Source organism: Carassius auratus, chromosome 2 (genome assembly GCF_003368295.1).
Source record: "Carassius auratus strain Wakin chromosome 2, ASM336829v1, whole genome shotgun sequence".
NCBI lineage: Eukaryota > Metazoa > Chordata > Actinopteri > Cypriniformes > Cyprinidae > Carassius > Carassius auratus.
Window position 1 is genome coordinate 9278948 of NC_039244.1, and position 25164 is coordinate 9304111.

Below are 25164 nucleotides of genomic sequence, written 5' to 3' on the forward strand. Positions count from 1 at the left end.
CATCTCGCCTGTCACTGCATAGATGGAGAATTGTTTCTGGGTTCTGGTTGTTCGGAGGCCACGGGTTTTCGCGAACTTTCCCACGGAGTCCACGATGGACGTGGCTGAAATGACGACATCTCTAATTCTTAGGGTGACACTGATGGTTAATGGGGAGGACACAGAGGGTTTGGGAAGGACTGAACTCACTAGTAAACGTGGGGGACGAGATGGGCACGTGCATCTGAAATGATTTTCCTTCCCACAATAGAGACAGTCTGAGAGAGTCTGTTTTCTCATCGACGAATTCGTTCAGTAGGAGACAGTCACTTGATTTCTACTTGCATTCTCTCTGGCGGTGTTTCTGGGGTTTTCTCAGGCGTAAGCTGCTGGGGAAAAGGAACTGGAGCAGGTGTGTCGTGATAGCATGAATGGGATCTAAGATGCACTCGTTGGGCTTGTTGCATGAATTTTTCTAACCCCATACTGTCGTCGTATATGGCAAGCTGTAAATGCAGCGTAGGATTTAACCCTTCCCGGTACACCATCAGTAAGGCCTTCTCATTCCATCCATTCGCCGCGGCAAGGGTTCTGAATTCGAGTGAAAATTCTGACACAGATTTCTTTCCTTGACATAAATGTAGTAATCGTTCACTTACTGTTGAATCACCCACTGGATAGCCAAACACCTCTATAAAATGATTAATAAATCTGGAATGATGAAGTGACTGCGGTTTCTTGGAACCAGAGTGCTTCTGCCCACCTCAGCGCAGCCCCGGATAACTGCTGAATCACAAAAGATATTTTTGAACGATCCGTGGGATATTGATGTGCATGTTGTTCTAGCACGAAAGAGTATTGAAATAAGAACCTGTTGCAGTCCTCCTCCCTGCCTGAGAAGGGCGCTGGTCGAGTGATCGTGTCCGCGATGTACACCAGTGTGGAAGCCGGGGTTTAAGGAAGTGCCGCTTCCTTCAGGTGGTGTTGAATCCATCGGTGTTGGTCAAGCCTTCTGTCAGGTTAGTACTCGGACGCAGAGGTAAGTGGATTCAACACAGTCTTTATTTTAAAGGGAATAGTGAGAGGGAAGGAAGTGCAAACTCGGTGTGGGGTTTTCTGGAGTTCATGTCCATGAAAGCCAGGTAATTATGCTTCTGTGAAAGCCAGGTTAGTACGCTTATATATTGAGTAAGCATATATATCGAGACGCCAAAGCCACACAATACGAGATTCCAATTCTTGTCTCTTCTCTTGCAGTGGGAGTTCAAAAGTCGAAGGATCACTTAGGCACTCAGGAGATATCAAGGCACGTAGGGGAGTACAGATCATGGAATATGCCTGGAGTGTTCTGGAGACAGGAGAACAAATACACACAGGTTACTTTCGCAAATGTGAGTATAATTTTTACGGCTGGAGTCTTCGTGAAGACGAGGTGAGTTGGAGACAAGTTCACGAGGTCAATCCCTGTTGGAGGCTTGACAATGCATTGGGGTTTCCAGTGCTGGTTATTAGTATTCGGGAGAGAGTGAGTGCTGGTGATTGGTTGGAACCGGGTCTGCCCGATCCATGACAACTACAGGCTTTTGAATGATACAGGTATAAAGTTACAAAAGCTTTTTATTTCAGATAATTGCTGATCTTTGGATGTTCTGTTGAATCTTTTTAACTGTTAAAAATATTAATTAACTGGTATGGTTATGTATGTAGCCTTTGTATCACACTCATATCACATCTTGTTTTGTATAATAATAAAATGTCAAATCTTCCAATTTGTGTCTTTTTTTATTTTAATCTAGCTTTATTTACACTGGCCCATGGAAAACTCAATGGACACACTTGACTTGGCAAAAAATAGCAGGAGACAAATTTATGTTTTATTAAAAAGTATTTACATATTCTATACTCATTGCGTGCGCACACATTAGGATAGTTTAGATGCCTGCCTCCGTTGCTAGTCCCTTTCAAGCACTTCAATTTCACAATCTTCTTCTCCTCCTGCCTGGCTCTTTGGCCCCGATCACTCACCGCAGATCAAGCCTGTTCTTGATAAACCTGTTGTGAAAACGTGGGAAAAGCCGATGATGAAGAAGCTGGGGTGAAGCAATCTTTATATTGGCAGAGCAAAATACTTAATCTCTCCATCTTGTGACTGGATGTTTACACTATTAATATCCCTGTCCCTGTGTGATGGTCCTCTGCAAAAAAAAAAAAAAAACACCTTCCGCCGGCCCCTTAAGTGGGTCGGCCCACTGGGAAAATGCCTGGTATGCCAATTACCAATCCAGCCATAGAGAAAAGAAGAGTGGAACAGGTAGAAATAGATGAGCACAGAGGGGGATGTAAGAAAAGATAAGAGGAGGTTATTGGTGAAGTGGAAATAGCAAGGAGAAACTGTAAGAAGGCATGAATTACCCAAATTTACCATGTAAGAAATCATGACCTCTCCTTTAGAGAAGCTGTAAAACAGATCTAAAGAGTTTGTCAATACAATTCTATATTTATACAATTTTTCCCCCATGATGCAAGTGCATCAAAAATGTATTGTATATAAAATAATAATAAAAAAAAAAATTAAAAGCAATCTTAATAATTCAGCATAATTTCATCAGCAAATACACCCAAATATAATTTCATTTAATTTATTTTAGCATACCTTGCCGAGCATACCTTGGTTTTGACGTCATGGTTAAGTACTGTTTCTGTACAGCAGGGGGAAAACTATTTTATTATTATTATTATTGTTGTTGTTGTTGTTGTTGTTAAAAAGTGGTTTACTAAACAAATTGCTCTTCATTTAAATTAATTAAGTTATAATTCCAATTTTCTTAGGGATGAAAATTCATCATGGCTTACACCCTAAACTACCACTGATACTGGATGAACCCTCATTTCCTCCAATCCTGTACCTGAATGACCACCTTCCCACAGTTTTTAAATCCAGCAATTATTAAATACATCTAAACCAGCTAATAAAGGTCTTCAGGATTACTAGAAACTTCCAGGTGTGTTAGAGCAGGTTGGAGGTAAACTCTGCAGAACATTGGCTCTCCAGGAACAGGACTGGACTCGCTTTCTTTAGGGGTAGAGCCGGAATAAAGTAAAATAATGGGAAAAGTGACTGCCCACTAAATTGTCAGACAACATAAAACTCTGTTAGTAATTTAATGTAAAATTGTTTTATATATTTTTTTTTACAAATGAGGATATCCCTGGATATCTCTGGAGATATTTTTCTATATGTCTCCCATTTCATGCCATTCAAAATTTATATAAGCTCCTTATTTTTCTAATCATGCTGTCTATGTCTTTTGAACTTTTGATTATGTTTTTTTTCTTCTTCTTCTGTGTATTATATATTTTTAACAGGACATACTACCCAGGTGGTAAGCCAAAGACAATCTATACTGCAGCTCCATCTAACACAGAGACTTCAAAAGCTTATGTTTGAGATAGGGTCACCCATATAAACAAGGCTGAACTGTTGTTACATTGGTTTGTTTTAGACCATTATGTTTTTGCATTTATTTTATTTAAAAATAAATTGTTTGTTTGTTTTTGGACTACACTGTGTTCATGATGAATATAAATATTACTTAAATTATCATGAATGCTGAACTTTTGGAATATAAAAAGCCTGATTAAATTAAAGAATTAAAGATCCCTGATTAAATTTATGCAACTATTTTGCCATGCTGGTTGTGAAAGTGTTTAGACTCTTGTTTTTATGTATAGGGGAGACTGGTGCAAGAATTTTACAGCAGAGAATATTTCTCACAGTGTTTTTTTGTTTTATTTTTATTATTTTTAATAAAATTTTATTTATCTATAAGTACATACTTTACATATTGGCCACAAAAAAAAGCTTTATATAGCTTTAAATATTTCCATCGTTATTGCCCTATAAAACATATATAAATGGAAGCAGAGCATGTTGGTATGTTGTCACATTTGATAAGTTGTCAGAATGGGACCTGCTGTTAAATGGACAAAAAAATTGTCCTCTAATGCTAAATTACACGCATTGATAGACAACTGCTGATGTTAGATTAGCATGATGTTAGATTTGCCACACTTTAGTATAAATTTTATCTAATGAGCATAGTTCTGGCTACAAGTTCCTCAAACCATAACTGACTATACATAATACCTAATGTTCGATCAGCCAGAGAGTAGTACATTTTTACTCCTCTTTTAATTTTCAAGCTCATAGTTCTGAAATTTCAGTAGGGATAATGTGAATATAGAGGAATAGCAGAGATAATGTGAATAGTACAGAAATGTGAATGAATACATCTTAACTAAAAAACATAAAAATAAATAATAATAATAATAATAATAATAAAATAATAAAAATAAAAAAAGTTTTAATGATTTCTAAAAATTAATGGATAAATAAAACAGCTTCCAACAATTCCCATTTCACATAGCGACCCATTTACTTATTAATTCAGTTTCTTCTGCTGGCCATCATTTAGTCATTATCATTTTGAAGTGAGGGTGGAAAACGTGTAAAACAATCAAATGTTACATATTGTCATGGACCTGTTTTTTTGTGTTTTGTCCCGTTCCTGTGTTCCCTTATTTAATCATGTTCTTATTCTCGTTGTCTCCTTATTAGTTGATTCCCCGCACCTGTCTGCCCTTATCAAGTTTAGTATAAATTTGTAGTCTGCCTCATGTTTCCTTGTCGGGTCTTGAATGTCATCCTTGTGTTCATTGGTTCCTGTTGGATAATTAAAGACTCTAATTTTGTGAAATCTCCATGTTTCCTCGTTCCCTTGCTCCAACATATCATGACACATATTATGTGGCAAAAAAAATAAAAAAAAACACATTTACACGTTTAACTAGGTAGTTTACTAGCATACTATACTAGCATATAGATTTTTTTAATTCAATCTATGCTTTCATGAGCGTATGTGCACAGAGACAATGGCTGGAAGTAATCCTGAGTGTGATAACAATTACTTCATGTCTTTCATGGTGATAATCTCTCCTCAGCTTCCTGGGGTTTTACACTGCTGACACTGACAGTCTGGGATTACAACTGAAGCGCTATCAATGATTAATATGTCTGAGTAGCTTCTCCTTTGATTAAATCTCTATATCCATTAGGGGTGGAACGGAACACAGATGTAATGGTTCGGTATGTACCTCGATTCGGGGTCACGGTTTAATATGGTTTTGGTACAAAAGGGGAAAATATATACTATGAACAGACAGTAGTACAGTTTTAAAAAAACCCACCTAGACGTGAAAATACAAAAAAAAAAGAAAAAATTCTACATGATGTTTTATTTATATACATCAATAAATACATTTTTGAAATATATTTGATTTATTTTACAGATAAACAAGGGGGAAAAACAGTGTGACACATCGTAGCATATATAAACTGTGTTTCAGTTCATTTTGTGACACGCTGTTCACAGAAAGGAAAATCAAATTGCAGAAAGCGACATACTATTTGTTTTCTTTGTTTAATTTTTTTTTTTTTTGTTTTCATTGTTTTCATTTCATTCACAAATTAAAGCAGACCTTTATAGTGATGCATTATTAAGATAATACGTGTTTAAAGTTGATTCTGCTGGTATAAGGAAACAATTGAAGTGATCGCTCCGGCGCGCACACACACACACACACACACAAAACACATAAATTCCAGCATTGCTAACTTGACAGCACAATTGGTTCTTTATCAAAACAACATACAGTGAACCAAACAGCGCAAAAATTATACAGGTTCAGTACTGGAATTAGTCTATTAATTCACTTGTTTCAGTCTATGCAATATGAGCCGGAAAGATAATTGAGTAGTTCACCTCTCAAGTCTTTTGGTTTTCAAAGTCATTCGTTCATCACCTGACACACCCATAAGCATAACCAATGGAGTCTTGAGCCAGAAAGAGAATTAGTTAGTTCCTCTCATGAGTCTTCGGGTTTTTCGAGTCTTCGTTCATCACACGACAGACCCATAAGCTTTAACCTATGCAGTATTCGGAAAGAGACTTAATAATAATAATAACAGACTCTTTATTACTGTTGTTACAACCTTCATTGAATGGAAAATAACCATCATGACAGAAATGTATACATTTATAAACTGTAAGAATTAAAATGCTACTATTTGAGCCCAGAAACGCAGTAACTGTAAGAGTAAATAATAATTATAATAATTATGAAAATTATGATGAAGATATTAATAATTATAACTATGCACCCATTTGTAAGGAAGTTTGTAAATTAATTTCTCTATCCAATGCTGTCAGGTCACATGACAAAAGAACAAACAATAGGTTAAAGCCTTTTATACAGTCTATGGTTTTATACAGCTTATGGGGGGTGTCACGTGATGAAAGAATGACTCCAGCCAGAGGACTTGATAGATGAACTCATCAATTCTCTTTTTGGCTCAGACAGCATAAGTTTAGCTTATGGGGCTGTCACTTGTTGAAAGAATGACTCAAACCTGAAGACTTGTCAGATAAGAGGTGAGCTAATCGCAGGCTAAAGACCCAGGTAAACAATTAATTAATTAATCTATTCTGTTCTGTTCTTATAGATTATAGTTTTGTATTGTTTGTAGTGTGATCAATGTTTTTATGTAAGTACTGGCAGACATGTTAGGGAAGTAACTCATAACATTTTAATTATATATTTTTTAAATGAACAAAATGACTCGAAACAAGATTCATTCATTTTGCTGAACGAGACTCAAAGGTCAGAGTTGGTAAAATGATTCGAACTTCCCAACACTACACGGCATTCGCTGTTCTTCTGCTGGTGGCCGGTTATCAAACAGCATTGCATTGCTGTGGGCGCCCCCTCTGGATTGGGGGTGAATTGCCTGTATTCATTGTAAGGTCTCATGCACCAAACCAAGATGCTCGTACCGTGATGGTTTGGTACAAATACATGTATCATTCCACCCCTTATATGCATGCATTAACAGGATCCATTTATTCATGCTACATAACATGAGTTTTATTTATTTTAATGATAATCATTCCTGCTCAAGTGTGTATACTCTAATTATATACTGTTACTAAGAATTTTTATATTACTTTTTATTTGATTGATTACACTGATTAGTTATTAGTTTTCCAGATACAATGTGCCACTGCAATTATTTTATACACTCAATTATAATTGTATATTTGACTCTGATTTTGCTACATATGCTGAAATTTCTCACCCTGTAAATCTCAATATGACTTGGTTATTCACAATCATCACTATAGAGACCACATGACACGTGACTTGATCCTGACATAAGTGTTGCTCCTCGTGTTCTGAGTGTCAGTGCCTAGTAATCTCCCCCAGTGCTGACCAAGGGAACCAACCCAAATCCGCTCAGGAAGCAAGGCTAGGTGTCTGTCTGTATCTGTCTATTTGGGAAAGCTGGAGAAGGGGTGGAGGGGATTTTAGCTATAAACCTGGCTAACCTGATTAGTTGGACAATACACATCCTGGGTACAAATACCAGCTCCTCCCTACTGTTCACTCCATCCTCAAGCTTCAGACCTCACAAATTAGTCGAAAACATCACTACCAGGTATGAAATTAATAATGGCTGTAGAATTTATAGGAATTTAAAGGGTGTTATCTGGGACATGATTTTGATTGAGACATGATTTTGATGTCACCATTATTTAAATTGAAAAGGCTTGATTAAGACTGCAGTTTTAATAGTATATGATGAATATTATTGTAAAGCATTGTCATGCACAGACCTCCAGAGGGGCATGAGAGAAGTGGCTATGAAGGCACAGTCCCCTGGAATTGTGGTCCATGCACTTAGATTAAACCCAAAATGACCCTCACATTGAACCCTAATTTAAGCATTAATCTTTTGCTTTTTTATTGTGTTCAAGATTCTAAACAACAATGAGCCCAAAAAATATCGTCTTCAAGAAAATTTCCAAGGACAAGTCGGTAAGTTAACATTACTACATGGGTGGATATATATATAGTATATTAATATACTGTAGTAATTAAAAAGGAAAATTTCAGGCTATTCTTTTTTTTTTTTTTAAATGGTCATTGAAAAAAGTAGCTTAATATTCGTGGTCAAGATAAGATCCTTACTAGCTGTTTTATCTTCTGATCATTTTCTGTAAAGTATACAGTTTTTGCTGACCTGTTACCAAATTTGCGTAATGCATAAATACAGTTTAAACCCTGATTTGTGTGATTTAAATACAATTCATTAGACCACATTGTTTTAATGTTCTTCTTATGAAATGTTGTGCTACATCTGGGTCAGGTCACTTTTGTAAAAGAAACCTGATTAATTAAAGGACTAATAAATAAATAAATAATAATTCTCAATTAATAAGCTCAATAAGCTTTGCTAGTTTGGGACCTATGTTGGTTTATGTTTTTGATAAACTACAAAAAAAAGAAAAGAAAAAAAAGAAAAAAAAAAATAGGGGACAGAGGGAACACACAATATGATATATTGTTAAAGGTGACCAGTACTGTTGGAGTATGTATACTCTTTGCGTCAGACATGTATTTATCAGTAAAATTTTACTAGGGAAATATTATTAAGACTAGTACCTCAGTAAAAATAATTTAGCAAAAACCACAACAAAATATGATTTGTGTGTTTGAAAAAAATATATACTTTATGTTGTGTTTTTAAATCAGGTGGGTGTGTATATGGGAAAGAGAGACTTTGTTGACCATGTTGGCTCTGTGGATCCAGTGGGTATGTGAGAGAATAGGTCAAATTTTATTAACCTGTCTGTGATTATAAGCACTTATCAAGTTTTCTTAAAACTTTCATTTATGTTTACTTTTTTATATATATATTATTGTGTAATATTATTCTTTTCTCATCAGATGGTGTCCTTCTCGTTGATCCTGAACAGCTGAAGGCGAAAAAAGGTCAATACATTTACAAAGATTTTACAAACTGAACAGAACGTAAATCAGATACATCTAATTACATACATGTATAACAAGTCACCTTAATTTATTTGTATAGTGCTTTTAACAATACAGATTGTGTAAAATAACTTTATTGTATTAAATAGCACAATAGTGTGTCAATAATGCAAAATGACAATAGTAAACAACATTTTCAGTTAAAGGCAGTTCATCATTGAATTCAGTGATGTCATCATCCAGCTCAGTTCAGTGTAAATGGTATCTGTGCAATCAAGTCGATGATTTGGCTGGATATTAAGTGTCCACAACTAAGCAAGCCAGAGGCGACAGCAGCAAGGAACCAAAACTCCATTGGTGACAGAATAGAGAAAAAACCTTGGGAGAAACCAGACTTAGTCAGGGGGCCAGTTCTCATCTGGCCAGACGAAGCCAGCAGTTCAATTCCAGGCTGCAGCAAAGTCACATTTTCCAGAGGACTCATCTGGATTCCTGTGGTCTTGTCCAGGTGGCCGTCTAGGATACAAGGTCATTACTGGGAATCTGTCTCTGGGACTCTTCTAGTTGTCCTGGTCTCCTCTGACAATCAGGGCTGTAGAGGTCCTCTCTAGGTGCTGATCCACCATTGTGGCTGGATACGTACTTGGGTGACTGCAGTGACCATCTGATCTGGAAACAGACTGGATCTGGTGGCTACGGTGACCTCGGAATAAGAAAGAAACAGACTTATATTAGCATAGATGCCATACTTCTAACGATGCAGCAAGTGCATTGTGTTTTATTGGACGTGTTCCTAGTTTCCATTGTCCTAATTAATGCAGCATAAAAATTGTTTAATGGCTTTGAATATTAGAAATGTGTTAGTGTGTTATGTGTAAACCAGGCTAAAGAGAGATGTCTTTAATCTAGATCTAAAATGACAGAGTGTGTCTGGCTCCCAAAAAATGTTAGGTAGGTTATCCTAGAATTAAGGCACTAAATAGGAAAAGGATCTGCCACCCACAGTTGAATTTGAAATTCTAGGTATTATCAAATTGCCTGAGATTTGAGAACGCAGCGGAATAGGAGGACTATAATGCAATAAGAGCTCGTTCAAATACTGAGGTGCTAAACCACTCAGGGCTTTATAAGTAATAAGCAAGATTTTAAAATCTATACAGTGTTTAATAGGGCGCCAGAGCAGTGTTGACAGAACCGGGCTAATATGCTCATACCTCCTAGTTCTAGTAAGAACTGTTGATGCTGCATTTTTAACCAGCTGAAGTTTGTTTATTAAGCGTGTAGAACGACCATAAAAAAATAAGTATTACAATAATCTTACCTTGAAATAATGTTTCTTCATTTGACATTGAGAACATAGGTACTTTAGATATATTTTTGAAATGGAAAAATGCAGGTTAAAAACATGGATTTCAAAGGAAAGATTGCTATCAAATATCACACCTAGATGATGACAAAGAATGACAAAGAGGAACCATCAAGTGTTTTAAATTATGAAGGTTTTAGGTCCAATAATTAACACCTCAGATTTTTTCAGAATTTAGCAGTTAGAAATTACTCATCCGTTTTTTATATCGACTACGCATTCTGTTAGTTTTTCAAATTGATATGATGCTAATGCATCACTAATTCCAACAAAGTTTTCTATGCAAAAGAATGTTGTGGTCAATAGTGTCAAATGTAGCACTAAGATCCAGGAGCACTTAGAGAGCAATACAATCACGATCAGATGATAAGGGCAGGTCATTTGTAACTCTAAAAAATAATGGAAACTGGAAACCCTCACAGTTACCATTTTCCTCTAAGAAGGAATATAATTTTGAGCATACTATCTTCTTCTTCTTATCTACTTCTAACAATGATATTAGCTGTTTGATTCTTTTGCCCTCTAGCATATGTCACTTTATCCTGCACATTTCGATATGGAGGTGATGACATGGACGTGCTGGGCATCGCGTTTAGACGAGAGATCTATGTGTCAACCCGGCAGATATACCCCCCACTGCAGGACAAAGAACAGGGCATTCTCACCAAGGTGCAGGATAAACTACTGCGTAAACTGGGTGTCAATGCCTACCCATTTTTCTTTGAAGTAAGTATCTTCAAATGGCTTAATTTATATTAAGATACTTTCATTGCAAAGAAATGGTAATCGTCTCCTTATTAATGTACCATTGTATTTACATGTCACTAACACGAAGATACTTTAAAGACCATGTACAATGTAAAAATTCTAATTAGTACCACCATACTTTTGTATATGGATTCGGTACTAATGACTTCCTTCCATTTTCCAAACCACGTGCATTGTAGTGGTAACCCGCTACTCCAATAATGAAATAATAATTGTAAAAAAATCTTGTGCTCTTTTGTTTTTATATTAGGGGTGTAACGTTACACATATTTTCAGAATGGTGTTTCAGTTGAAACTTCTAGTTCTATTTATTGTCAATTTTTAACGAATCAATATTGATTCTTAAATTCAGTTGATTTTTTAGTCTATGGTGTTTCATGCGTCTATGATGTTGTTGATGCATGAATAAAACTTTGCTAGACATTATAGGCTAGCGCGCCTCGTGTCCAGTAATCACAATATGCGCTGTATTCTTATATCCTTATATTCGTTAAGACTCAACATTCTAATGCTCTTTAATGAGGCATGACAGATTGCTGTAGCCCCAGTTCAAACAGCAGCATAGAGTGAGTGAACACTCTAATTTCTTCGTCTTTACTACTATTTATAACATAAAATAAACATGAATGTTCAGTATTTTAACCATGAAAATACTAAAATAAAAGAGCTCATAAACATCGCCTAATGATACGTTTACCTCAGGTAGCCTAATGCGAATAGCTTTTATGAGCTATTTTATTTAAGTCTTTCTGTGGTTGAAGCGTACCAAACTAAAAACACCTGTACCGGAAAACCTACTATGAAAATATATGTAACATTACACCCCTTTTATCAAAAGAGCACAAATATATATATAGTACAAATATATGCAGATCAAATATTAAATTATTTAGTCAACAAAAACATAAAAAGTAACCCAGAATATGTTTTATATTTTCAGCTCTTTAAAGTTGCTAACTTTTGCTTTGATAACAGCTTTGCACATTCCTGGCATTCTCCTAATAAGCAATGAGTCACATGGAATAGTTTTTCAACAATTTTGAGTATTAGCTGCTTTTCCTTCACTCTCTTGTCCGACTCATCCCAAACCACCTCAGTTGGATTTAGATCAGGTGATTGTGGAGGCCAGATCATATTATGCAGCACTCCATCACTCTTCTTCTTGGACAAATAGCTCTTACATAACCTAGAGGTGTGTTTGGGGTCATCATCCTGCAGGAAAACAAATGATGGCCCCGCAAAGTGCAAACCTGCTGTGATGTCGATGTAAAATGCTGTGGTACCCACGCTGGTTAAGTGTGCCTTAAATTTTTGTCACAAGCAAAGCATCACTCCTTCTCCATGCTTCTCAGTGGGAGCTACATGAACTGTCCATTGACACAGTGATATACTGTATGTGGTGTACTTTACTGTTGTGTAAAAATCTCAAATTTGCACTCATCAGACCAAAGGAAATAATGTAATGTCCATTTCTTGTGTATCTTGGCCAAAGCAAGTCTCTTCTGCTTGTTCTTGTTCGAAAGTTATGGTTCCTTTGCCGCAATTCGACCATGAAGGTCTTGACGAACAAAGTCTCCTCTGAACAGAGGATGTGTGCCACTTGAACTCCTAGTAGCATTTATGAGGGTTGTAAAGGTGCTCTCAATGGGCGGCTTCTGTAGCTGGTATTTCTAATAAATGTATCCTCTGTAGCAGAGGTAGCTCTTGGTCTTCCTTTCTTCAGACAGTCCTCATGAGAGCCAGTTGCATCATAGCATTTTCTGTTTTTGGCGACTGCATTCAGGTTTATATTCAAAGTTCTTGAGATTTTTCTGATTGACTGATCTTCATTTCTTAATGATGGAATGTCTTTTCTCTTTACTTACGGCAATTGAGTGTTAAATTATACAAATTAAATACTGAAAAGGCACACACATCTGAATTGAAAAGCATTCAAGGTGACCACCTCATGAATTTGATGAGAGAATGCCATGAGTGTGTCAAGCGGTCATCAAAGCTAAGTGTAGTTACTTTCAACGATCTAAATGATAAAACATATTCTGGGTTGTTTAATTTTTTTTTTTCATTTATTCTTTGCATGTTATTTCATAGTTTGGATGTCTTCCGTATTAATGTACAATGTTGAATATAATAAAACTAAAGAAAACTGACTAAAGCAGAAGGTGTGTTCAAAATTTTGTAGTAGTGTAGTATATACATTTATTTGTATAGTGTATAAAGTATACATTTATTCATTTATCTATTGGTGGACCTGATAATAAAGAACAGTTCTCATTTCTGTTTATTTAGTTCCCTGACAACTTACCTTGTTCAGTAGGACTACAGCCTGCCCCAAAAGATGTTGGAAAGGTATCTGTTAACATAGATCTATTAAGCAATTTTTCTACCTAATTCTGACAAAGTTGTTTCTCTTGCATGTATATGATATATAGCCTCTTTGTAGTGTAAATTGTTTTTTTCACTGAACTGTCTAATGTTTTTTTTCACAGCACTGTGCTGTTGAGTTTGAGGTGAAAGCTTTCAGTGCTGAAAGCCAGGATGCCAAAGTTCGCAAACGGTTAGTCCAAGCTACAACTCTTACAACAATGTTGTATACAGGCCTGCAATGATTTACTTATACCACTTTGCCTTTTATTCTACAATAATAAAAATTCCTTTATGTAGTCAATGGAGCAATGTAAACCATATTTGGATATCTCAACAGTGACATGTCTTGTTCTCCTCTTCCACAATCAGGAGCTCAGTACGTTTGATGATTCGTAAGGTCCAGTATGCTCCAGAAACTCTAGGACCAGCTCCCTGTGTGGAGACTACTCGTGACTTTCTCATGTCTGACAAACCGTTGCATATGGAGGCAAGCTTACAGAAACAGGTGGGTTTTAAACAGACCACTAGTCGAGCATGCATGCATCATAATTTGTCTTTCTTTGGTGTTATTATCAATGTTTCATATTGCTTTTTAAATGAAGAATGTCCATTGGAATATAATTAATCAATGTGGAATATTGCATCGTAGTTTTTATTCAATTACATAATTAATTTTTTTCTTATAGACTTATTATCATGGGGAACCGATCAACGTAAGGGTCAAAATTAATAATGACTCTAACAAAAATGTCAGGAACATCATAATTTCTGGTAAGACCAGATTTGAAAGCACTGACACCTCAATTAGAAATAAGTGAGTTCAGGAAATTAATAAGGTTGGTCATAAATAAGCTTTTATTTTCAAGAGTTTCATTCTTTTATTGATATCAGCACGGTTGTTCTACCCTAATATTTTTGACCGCTACCCCAATTCAAAACATGCCAATAGAGTTGCATGTGTATCAGTCTGTGTGTGTATTAATATGTTTTAATAGATTATCTGCATCATCTGACTGAAATCTTAATGAACTAATTAATTTACAAAATATAAATCTTTGTGTACTGTATACAGTAACTCATACTTTAAGTAGACTGCTGTTACTAAAAAATAAAACACTTGTGGATGTCTATCTTTTAGTGGAACAAATTGCCAATGTGGTGCTGTACTCCAGTGACAGTTATATGAAGGCAGTGGCCATAGAAGACTCTGGGTAATAGTTTGATTCAGATATTTAGATGTAATTCAATAAAATAATTAATGTTAATCTGATTAAAGATTGTTATTTGGTGCAGGGACTCTGTTGATTCTGGTGCCAAGCTGGATAAAGTCTACACGTTGCTCCCCCTACTGGCCAATAACAGAGAGCGAAGAGGCATTGCACTGGATGGAAAATTGAAGCATGAAGACACCAATTTAGCCTCTTCAAGCATGTGAGTCCCCATGGAAAACACTGGCATGAAGATAATGACAGCTATTTTAGTTTACTGGGCTTTGTTTAACTGCTTTATTGCAGCATCAAAGAAGGTGTTCTGAAGGAAGTTTTGGGGATCATGGTGTCTTACAGACTTGTTGTGAAGCTTATTGTTGGAGGGTTAGTATCCCATGACACAATATTCTACTACAGTATATAGCATAAAACCATGCATGCCTAATATATGTTTTACCTATAGTGTGTTGTGTACATCCTAATATTTTGTTGTTCTCTTTCATAGGATTATGGGATCCAGGTAAATATATTTTCTTTAATACTTGATTAAGAATGGCCTTTGGTTGAAATTGTCACAACCTTTCTCCCTATTAGCGATGGCCCAGCATATCAATGAAGCTTTTTAATGTCTGCATATATATTATCCAAAAGTCTGAGACCAAACCCGTTGCTCTCTTATATTGAACATAAATAAATAAATATATATATATATATATATATATATATATATATATATATATATATATATATATATATATATATATATATATATATATATATATATATATATATATATTGAAGATTACTGGTACAGTACTGGTAATAAACAATGGTGTTTTTCCATATCAGTGAAGTTGGGGTGGAGCTCCCTTTCCAGCTTATGCACCCGAAGCCTGACACAGGTATTATATACAAATGTTGTTGCGTATGTTCTTGTATCTGTCTCTAAAATATTTTCTGGTTCACATTCAATTATGTATCAACTCTGTTAAAATGTCATTTTCTCTTTAATGCCTCTTGAAGTGAAAGAAAGGTCAGTCAGCATTTTAATAATTAAAGGAACACTCCACCGTTTTTTGAAATAGGGCTTATTCACATTATTTCCTACATTTAGATAGGTGGGCAAATGCATTTTTGTTTCAGTGCATGCATTGTTTTAGTTTGACTAGGTCGGCGTTAGCTTAGCTTAGCACAATGAATGGAATCCTTTGTTGCCAGCTAGCATGGCCTGAGTAAAAGTGATCAAAAAATTAAAAAAAACCCACCTAATTACTTCTTGTGGCCCGCGTATTCACAACGAGTACAAATAGTGATCCAGATTAACACTCATTTGTATTATTTGTACTCTTTTTGTATTTGTACTCGTTGTGAATACGCAGGCCACAAGAAGTAATTAGGTGTTTTATTTTTGTTTTTTTGATCACTTTTACTCAGGCCATGCTAGCTGGCAACAAAGGATTCCATTCATTGTGCTAAGCTAAGCTAACGCCGACCCAGTCAAACTAAAACAATGCATGCACTGACACAAAAATGCATTTGCCCACCTATCTAAATGTAGGAAATAATGTGAATAAGCCCTATTTCAAAAAACGGTGGAGTGTTCCTTTAAATGAAATGTCTTTTTTCATCATGTCCTGCTTGCAGGTTTGTGAAGTAACAAATCACAAATACTCATGTAACTGTTATTAAGTAGTTTGTCAGAAATGAAAGAGTTCATATGTTAAAGTCCGTCCTGAAAATTTCATCTGAAATTAGCATTTTTATAAGGCTCTTATATTTATGTTGATTTATTTCCATTTAATGGCATAGAAAAGGATCTAAACATTTTCATTAAAGTACAATTACTGAACCTAAACATAGGAGCCTGATAAAAATTTTAATTTTAAAGAAAATTTCAGATAGCACTTCAGTTGTACGTTTTTGAGTAATATAAAAGTTGTGTACATTTACTCAGTGCTTGAAGTGGAAAAAAAACAAGTGCCATTACTCCACCCCTAATTTAAGGCCCTTAAACACGAGGCACGTTAAGTGGTGTAATTGCCATGCGCCTGCCGCTTTCTCTTGTAGTGGAAACTTTTTGTGCAGGTGAGGCAGTGGTCAGGTTTTAGTCTCGAAGCAGACGTTGCCATAGTTACAATTGTCAACATCACCTTTGTATTCATTAAAAACTAAAATATGAAAATTAAATAAACTAATTATATTTTATGTTTAACCACTAAAGAGACATCAGTGCCAGCGACACATATCAGAAGGTCCAGCCGAGGTGAGGCTGCTCTCGGTGGATACATGATCAATGAGCTCCCGCTGATCCAAAATTAGCAAAACACATTTTTAAATAGGCACTGTCTTTATAAATAAACTGCAGATTTGAGTTTTAAACAACTACATTCTCGCCTGAAATACTTTCAAAATTACATTTCATGACAAAATGACACATGAAAGTGATCCGAATAAATGGTGGTTGAAATCACAATGCTAATTTAATTGCATTTGGATACATGTTTAGATTTTATCAATGGCTACTTTTTGTATTTATCTGTTTTTATTGTTATTCCATTCAATTGTTTTGTTGTTGTTGCTTGAAACATTGATTTTAAGTTATTTCATTATTATTTCAGTCAATCCTGTAAAACCCTTTCTTATCCCAAACTACATCTAAAAGCTTGATCAGTGGCATAAAAGTAATCAATGCAGCTGGTTAATACTTTGCTTCTCATTAATGCGTGAACTTCCCCTTTAAATAATGTGATGCTCTGCACTTTATTTGAATGACTCTGTTACCAAGTGCTGTTAGAAGTGATTTAATTGATTTATCAACTGCCACAAATAGTGCCTGAACAAAATACTGATTTTGTGCACTTTAATTTTCTACCAATATTTTAAATTAGCCTCAATTAGGCAGCAATTGACAGCACTCTGATCCAATGGCATACAGGCATCATCAGTGTGACAGTACTCTAGCCCAGTGATGTGAGGGCAGCAGTCATATTTCAGTGGGACCATGCCACTCTTTCTCACAATCCTGCTAAAATGTAGCAATGTAGTGCCAGTATGAGCGCTCTTTGGAGTCCCTTTAGCTGGTGCCTAGAAACAGCACTGTGTTCACTGATTGATTGAAACCGACACGGCTGCCTCAGCCACTCACAAAAAAGATAAAATATTTGTATCTTTTTCTCAAAGCGAAAGTGGCAGGATTTTGGGTGCACAAACACCACTTGTTCTCTGCCTCTGCGCCATCAGCGAAACTGCTCATGTTTCACGTTTTCCATTTATTACGTTTACTACTTTTTGAGCATAGATGTGAAAACTTAAACTGTTGTTAATAATGAATGTTTTGGAGCCCAGACTAATTTTTGGTCTCTTTTAAAAAAGGCACTTGCTGAAGTGAAAAAAATATGTAATCTATTTTTTTTATAATAGAAATTTTTTTAATAGACCGTTTTCGAATCATGTTCATTATTTATTTTGTTTATTAACATATCTGTAATGTATTTGCTTCTTGTCCTTTTATGTGAATGTGTTTCTGTATATAGTGAACTGGAGGATGAAATGGTTTTCGAGGAGTTTAAGCGCACCTACTTGAAGGGCATGGCCGAGGATGAGGATGAGGGAAACATTTCACCTGGCGAACACTGAGGAATGCATGTCGTTTTTGAAGCATCTCTCTATGACTTTTTTTAAGGCTGCTCAAAACAGACAATCATATATAGAGCATTGCTGCAATAAAGCACTTTGTTACTAGCATTTAATTAGCAGACAAAGCTGTCATTTTTATTGAATAGCATATTTTTCTGTGAACCAACCAAACCATGCTGCCACAAAGATCCACAAGGATCTCTGGAGTTGTAACTGAAATTAATAGAGAGCTTTGTTTTTTTATTTTACAGTAGTGGGAGCACTCCCCTTTTGATACTGCTGTAGTAGTTTGGTGTGTATCTTTAGAAATTTGGAAGAAACTGATGTCCTGGAGATTGGTGACTACTGTACATAGTAATAGTCCATAAAAAGTAAAACTACAGAGTAAAATCCTACCTGTGTTTTTGGTTTAACAGTTATTTTAGACCAACTTTATTTGTATGCATAAATAAATGTATTATTACAAATTACTCTATTATAATAAAAACTGTACTGTAGCAGGATGTTCAGTTTATGTACACATGATAAGGAAAGTAAATACTATTTTACAATAATTACAAAAAACATTCAATACACGCCAAAGTGACTAAATCATAAAACTAAAATAAACTAAACTAACTATAAACTAAAATGTTTATATTAATCTCAATATTATAATACAACAATTTCTCAAGTGACGTTGATTGTCAACTGATTGTCCTAAAAGTTACAGTGTAAAAATGATTGTGATCTTAAAAGTAAAAGACTGTAAAAATGCTATAGTAAAAACCTGTTAATTGGTTATCAGTAAGTTTCCATACTATATACAGTGAATAACTGTAATTACATTTAATGTAACTATATGGTAAAATAACATTAAAATTAACGAGCCATGAGTTTTTGGAAGTGAAAAAGAAAAAGGCATTGTTGAATTTACAGTGAAAAACTGTAAATTGACACTCCCAGAATTCCCTGGATGACACTTCATATTTTGTGGGTGGGGGGTTTCATTGAAATAACTATATTTCTTCTTTTTTTTTCTTATCAGTTGTGTACATTATGGTTTTATCTTTCATCTAAAGTTGTTAAATTAAAGTTTATTGCATTATTTCAGTGTGTTACTATGATGGTGTTTAGTGTTTGTGTGAATGACACTGTGCAACTTGAGAAACTGCTTGAGAAAACGATAAACTAATTCCACAGTGCACAAGGTGCAAACAACCTTACGCCTGTTTCACACATACTCCGTCTGCAGTGCGTATGCATTGATTATTTTTTCACGCACCCATGTTAATGGAGTTGCATTCCAGGAGCGGTGCATCTGCAGCAGTGAAGCGATTGTTTTATTACCGAATAGCAGACTGCAAACGCATCCTGTGTGAAAGCACATCGGGTCTGTGCTGCTTCAGCACCACATACGCACATGGACTGCATACGCACTGCAGAAGGAGTATGTGTGAAACAGGCATGAGTCTTGTCGAGGGTTCCATTGGGAAGCTTCTTTTTTTAAATCCCTGAAGCAAACCCGGTGGCTTCAGCTGCATCCATGTTAGCACATCACGTTTGATGTGCTAATTTTACAGTAGGCATACATACAGGTGCGAAAACTCGTTCTCGCCCCCTACAGTGCAATTCAGCTAGTTATACATCTGTGCTAAAATATCAAGGTGAAAGTCATCACAGCTTGCTTAGTATACCATCACCGCCAGTTTAAGGTGGTTATTAGTGCATTACAATGGTTCAAAACAGATATTAGTACTTCAATATGTTGTTTTATTAAAATTAGAACATTAGATCAGTTAATGAAATATGATATTTTATTGGGAATTTAAGTTAAGTCTGTAAAACCTAAAATGTTGCTACCATATTTTTAACAGTGAAATTCTGGAAACCAAAGCTGCTGTTATTTTACCGTAAATGTCACAGACTTTTTTTTTTTTTTTTTTTTTTTTTTTTTTTTTACACATGTAGGAGAATTATATGATATCAAAAATATATTAAATGTTTTCTCTACTTGAGAAAATATTATCTTAAAATGATAAAGCTAAATCTGTTAATCTATATTTTAATTATATCAGTACAAACAATAGTTAGCTTGCGTTGCTTACATTGACTTTGTACTCCTGTTATCAGCTTTAATCAACTGCAGCTGAGTAGTTTAGATTACGTGAAAAAAAGGAATTAATTGTTTTAATTATCTCAATTACATTAACTAAAGTTAATTCAAAAGAAGCAACTGCTCAGGCCTGCTTACAAAACAAGATAAACTGAGGTAGCAAAAGCAATGATCTCATATAATGAACACATTTTCTTAGATTTGCCAGAGTATTATATTCTCTGATGCTGCACAAATGTATCTAGTGCCCATTTTATAGAAAATGATATGTGCATTGTTTTAATATGTACTGGAAGGTTACATTAATGTGACTGTCAAAATGTTAATAAAATTGGCTTAAAAAAAGGTTAGCAAGAAAATAATTAATGGACGTCAAGTAAATTAACATACGCAAACAATTATTAAATAAAATAATTAAATAAAATAATTAACATTTGAAGCAGGCTCTTTAGTGTGCATTTTATATGCAGCACCTGTGCACAAAAGGGATAGAAGTCCTTCTGGTTACATCATCAGCCTGCACTTAAAAACCTGACATTGTGGTGCTGGCGTTGTTTCTCTGCTTCTTCTCAGTCTGGCTTTTGGTTGCTATCTGCCAGAGTTCTGCAGTTCACGATGTTCTCTTCACCCTCAGGAGAAGTCTCAAGTGAAAAATTCACCTTTTCCTGCTTTAATTCAGTCTTTCTCCATGCTGAAGAGTGCTCTCCCCTTTCAGGAGGCTATAGCGTCCATCAGCCCCTCCCTCTTCTTCTCTCTGCAGCTGTGTTTGCTGCTTTGCCATTTCTCGATAGACTCCAGTTCATTGCGTCCTTTTGTCAAGGCACTGTTCCAGAAGTCATCTGAAATTTTAACACCCAGAGACTGCATTAATCAAATGTACCTATATAACTTCTAAACAAATTGTGTCTGAGCAGTCAGCTCTTTTTCTAATTTTCACTTTTCAACCTCCACTTTCAGTGGTCCCTTAGTTACAACAAAATCATCTGGTTGAAAACAGCAGTTCTCTTATTCTGTTAGTAAAGCAAGTTCTTCATTGCAGGAAAATAGCAAGCATTTTTTTTCTTTGCAAAATGCAGAAATCAGCTACCTTTATTATCTAAGTATACTGCAATAAAACAAAATAAAGATAATAAAGACTTCAATCATCATTTTTCTTCTATATTTCCAGACATAATTCGGAATAATCTGGTATTGGTGAATCAATGTTTCAGAACCAATATGAAAAAATCCTATTATTTTAAATATAATAATTTAATTAAATATTTAAGCAACTAGTTCCATTCCCATTGTAAAATGCCTATGGCTTTTGAATCAAAAGTCCTTTTAACTTGGTCATCCAATTTTGCTCTCATTCAACAATGCACTACACCAGTTATTTGTTTTAGTTAACTCAAGCCCAAATCACTAAACTCTGTATTGGATTAACTTTCATACTGTGTCCCAGGGATAACAAGATACACATTTTAGATGGCTTCACATATTAGATATAAAGTTTTAATTACATGCAATATTTTAAATTCATCAATTAATACAAGTTATTAAATAATAAAGGCATATACTATTTTAATTAATTTCTGCCATCTCTATATTAGTCCATGTCTTGGAACATTTGTTTTTTAATTTTTTCTCTAAAACAACCTTCATACAATTAGCTTTATTGTTTTAGGGCTCATGCACTCATCCTTTCTTAACACCAGCCACACCTGTCTCTGTAACCTAAACACTCTCAAGTGATGGTCCAGGAGAGGAGATATAGAGTCTATTTTCTCACAAAAATACATTTCACCAAAATACATTTCACTGAAAACTGAATACAAAATAAATCACACAATATTTTAACTTTACAGTTCAATAACGGGGGTTCTAAACAAAGTGTGCAACATTATTCATTAAACACTTATTTAATGATTTCAGTCGAAAGTTTACAATATTAACAAATTATTCACAAGCAGTGTTTTCAGAGCCCCCAGTAACACTGTTTGAATCAGAACACTAGCAATACAGTGTAGTAAAACTAGTAAAATCAAATTAAGTACATTTTTATTAAACTAAGTACAATCCAAACCTATCACAAAAGGTCAATGAATCTCTATCTGAAATGACAGTTCAGTGTATCAGATGAACAATTTCTTACCAATGTTTCATGAACAAGCTGGATCCTTAATGACTCTTCAAGGGGAAAGAAGAAATGGTTTACTGAAAAGCTCTTAAAAAGCAGGATTTCATCTATAGCATTTATTTAAACCATAGGTTCTCAAACTTTTATACCAACCACTTCAGAAAATATTTGTCTCTCTATGTTCCACCATAATGACCAACATTAAATTTCAGCATTGTAATAGGCCAAACTATTCAGCTACAGCACTACAGTTCAAAAATGAGTCAGTTTCATTCCTAATAAGAATATTTATTGTTGTCAGCCACTTTAACATTGTAAATACACCGTTTGAACATTAACACTGTACTGTGCTTACATACAGGTAAATGAAAGACTTAAAGATTAAATTAAAATGTGTTATAACAAAATTAACATAACTGTACTGTACTTAAATGTAAAAAATAAATAAAAATAAAATAAAAGGCCAACTACTTAGGCCTACTCAAAGACTAAATTAAAATGTATTAACATTAATATTTAATTTAGAGATTCCCCTGTGTAACCACTAGAGCGGGCCTGACACCGAAAACCACTGCTTTAAACAATCCTAATTCATTTTCAATTTCTTTTTCATTAATTCATTTAAATTGTACCAAAATTTATTGATACTATTATAAGAATAAAAACATATATATAATACACCTAATGCATGGGTTTCATATCAGGAAAATGTGGAAAAATATCTAAAAGACAGACAGTAACATAATTAACCAGCAACACAACAACAGATGAGCATCTAACTTGAGCATGTGTAATAAAGCAATACAAAAATACACACACAGGTATTTAATTAATCTTCTGCAGATTACAGGTCCTTTGATCTACCCATTTGTAAACTCTGGTAATGTTATACTTTACTATTTTCAAAAGATAATAAAGATAGCGATTTTCTTACCTCATTTTGCCAGTAGCCTATGTTTGCCGCAGAAGGCTCTCGCAGAACACATCTGACCCTTCTTGTGTTCACATTACAGTTTTTGTTCTCCATTGACATGTCATGACTCAAATTCGCTCAAAAATAAAAATAAATAAAATACAGGCAAATATAAAATAGTTTGGGACCGACAGAACAGTGACTCGCAGCAGTCAGCCACCTCAGCCTCACTCACAGAAAGACGATATTAACGGTCATATTTTCAAATTCAGAAGGCGCAAAACGATTCATCAGGGCCGGCTCGAGTCCTTTGGTTTAGGTGAGATTGAGTTTTGTCCCCCCCAGACTCAGTATCCCTGGTCTCAATGGTCTGTGTTTCACTGGGACCTGGAATGCTAGATGTGGCCCCTTCATCTGCAACAGACAGATCAGTGGTGTTAAATCGAGGTCCTGGAACAAAGCGGGGCAACTGACAAGTATAGGTCTCTGCAGGAAAGTAATGGGAGTTACGAGATCAAGGTGTTTTTACACCATGATACCTGATTAGTCGATGTAATACTGACGTTAGGTTTAGGGGTGGGGTTGGGTAAGGGGGATAATTTAGATTGCATGATTCAGAAACACCCAGCAGTTTCAAAACACCCACATGGTGATAAACGCCCACTTTTGCTCTGCAGAGACCTAAGTCTCGCAACTGATCTGGCATGCTATTAAAGAAGGGAGAGGTAACGCAATCACATTGGTGGACCAGTTTAAGTGAATAAGAACGTGCATTAGTTGCTTTTATGGGGTCGGTAAGGTCATGAATAACATGGAAATGCCATGTGATTTTAAAACAACAATTTCCAGGCCTAAAAACTTTTCTGAGGGGGACTATGTGTCGCATGGTTTTAATAAATCTTGCAGCTTTCAAGTTTAGAAAGGGAAATTCCTGCATTTATTCAACATAGCTTGTAGGTTTGAATAATAAAATAAATCCACACAAAGTCCAAGAAAGTTAAATCAGTCATTTGAATCCATGACCTCTCTCAGAGGGTGCTTCTCATCAGCGCATCAGTGACATGCACGCTACGATACAAGACTTATTTTTTTATTTTTATGTTATATATGTATGCATGCCTGTATATATATATATATATATATATATATATATATATATATATATATATATATATATATATATATATATATATATATTTACAATTTACATTTTATTTACGTGTTTAAATAAACAAACAAACAACATTGCGTCGTCAGTGTTGGTGATGTATCAGACACTATACAAGCTCCTTTAAATACTTATCATTGGTTAAATATTTCTAAAAACCTGTGATTTAAAATAATAATATCGGCCTAGTTCGCTTATAGCAATCGCCGGCCCTGCGATTCATAATCCAGTCTCCTGAATGACAGCCAGATTAACCAATCATGATCAAAGTAAGTCTCAGTTAGGTTAACACAGTACACGTAGCATGGGATTTTCAATAATATAATAAATAAAAAGAAAACAGATAGAATAAAAAAGAAAAAGAAAAAAGAATAGAGCAAGCTAGTTAGAGGTCTTTGCACATACACACACACATACATATACAATTGCAAAATAAATAAAAAGAAAATAGAATACAAAAAGATTAGAAAGGTAGTTGGATTTTTTAAGAATAGAATTAGAATAGTGAGTGTTAAAGTTAGAGGGTCAAATAAAGATGGAAGAGATGTGTTTTAAGACGATTCTTGGAGATGGCTAAGGACTCAGCTGCTCGGATTGAGTTGGGGAGTTCATTCCACCAGAAGGGAACATTTAACTTAAAAGTCCGTAAAAGT

The 25164-nt window shown here is 35.0% G+C and overlaps 1 protein-coding gene and 1 long non-coding RNA gene across 2 annotated transcripts; one reads left to right on the forward strand and one right to left on the reverse strand.

Moving 5' to 3' along the window:
* The first annotated feature begins 7379 nt into the window (after positions 1 to 7379).
* Positions 7380 to 18609, forward strand: saga (S-antigen; retina and pineal gland (arrestin) a). Its single transcript, XM_026282155.1, has 16 exons — positions 7380 to 7534; positions 7854 to 7914; positions 8632 to 8692; positions 8827 to 8871; positions 10764 to 10963; positions 13295 to 13354; positions 13495 to 13562; positions 13742 to 13877; positions 14059 to 14143; positions 14511 to 14583; positions 14666 to 14803; positions 14887 to 14964; positions 15086 to 15100; positions 15430 to 15482; positions 15604 to 15613; positions 18114 to 18609. The coding sequence occupies exons 2-16, from the start codon at positions 7867 to 7869 to the stop codon at positions 18214 to 18216; spliced, it is 1173 nt and encodes a 390-aa protein (XP_026137940.1). The 5' UTR covers positions 7380 to 7534; positions 7854 to 7866; the 3' UTR covers positions 18217 to 18609.
* A 1702-nt stretch (positions 18610 to 20311) lies between these two features.
* LOC113110644 (uncharacterized) lies at positions 20312 to 23814 on the reverse strand. Its single transcript, XR_003293186.1, has 3 exons — positions 23365 to 23814; positions 22446 to 22480; positions 20312 to 21150 (listed from the first exon to the last, which is right to left on the reverse strand). It is a non-coding gene; the product is annotated as an uncharacterized LOC113110644 (long non-coding RNA).
* Positions 23815 to 25164: the final 1350 nt, after the last annotated feature.

Excerpts from the sequence above, each read along its gene's own strand:
- saga (XM_026282155.1), top strand. The coding sequence starts at position 7,867 with ATGAGCCCAAAAAATATCGTCTTCAAGAAAATTTCCAAGGACAAGTCG. Across the intron at positions 7,915-8,631 it reads AAATTTCCAAGGACAAGTCG|GTGGGTGTGTATATGGGAAA; the intron begins GTAAGTTAACAT and ends TTTTTAAATCAG. Across the intron at positions 14,804-14,886 it reads AATTTAGCCTCTTCAAGCAT|CATCAAAGAAGGTGTTCTGA; the intron begins GTGAGTCCCCAT and ends GCTTTATTGCAG.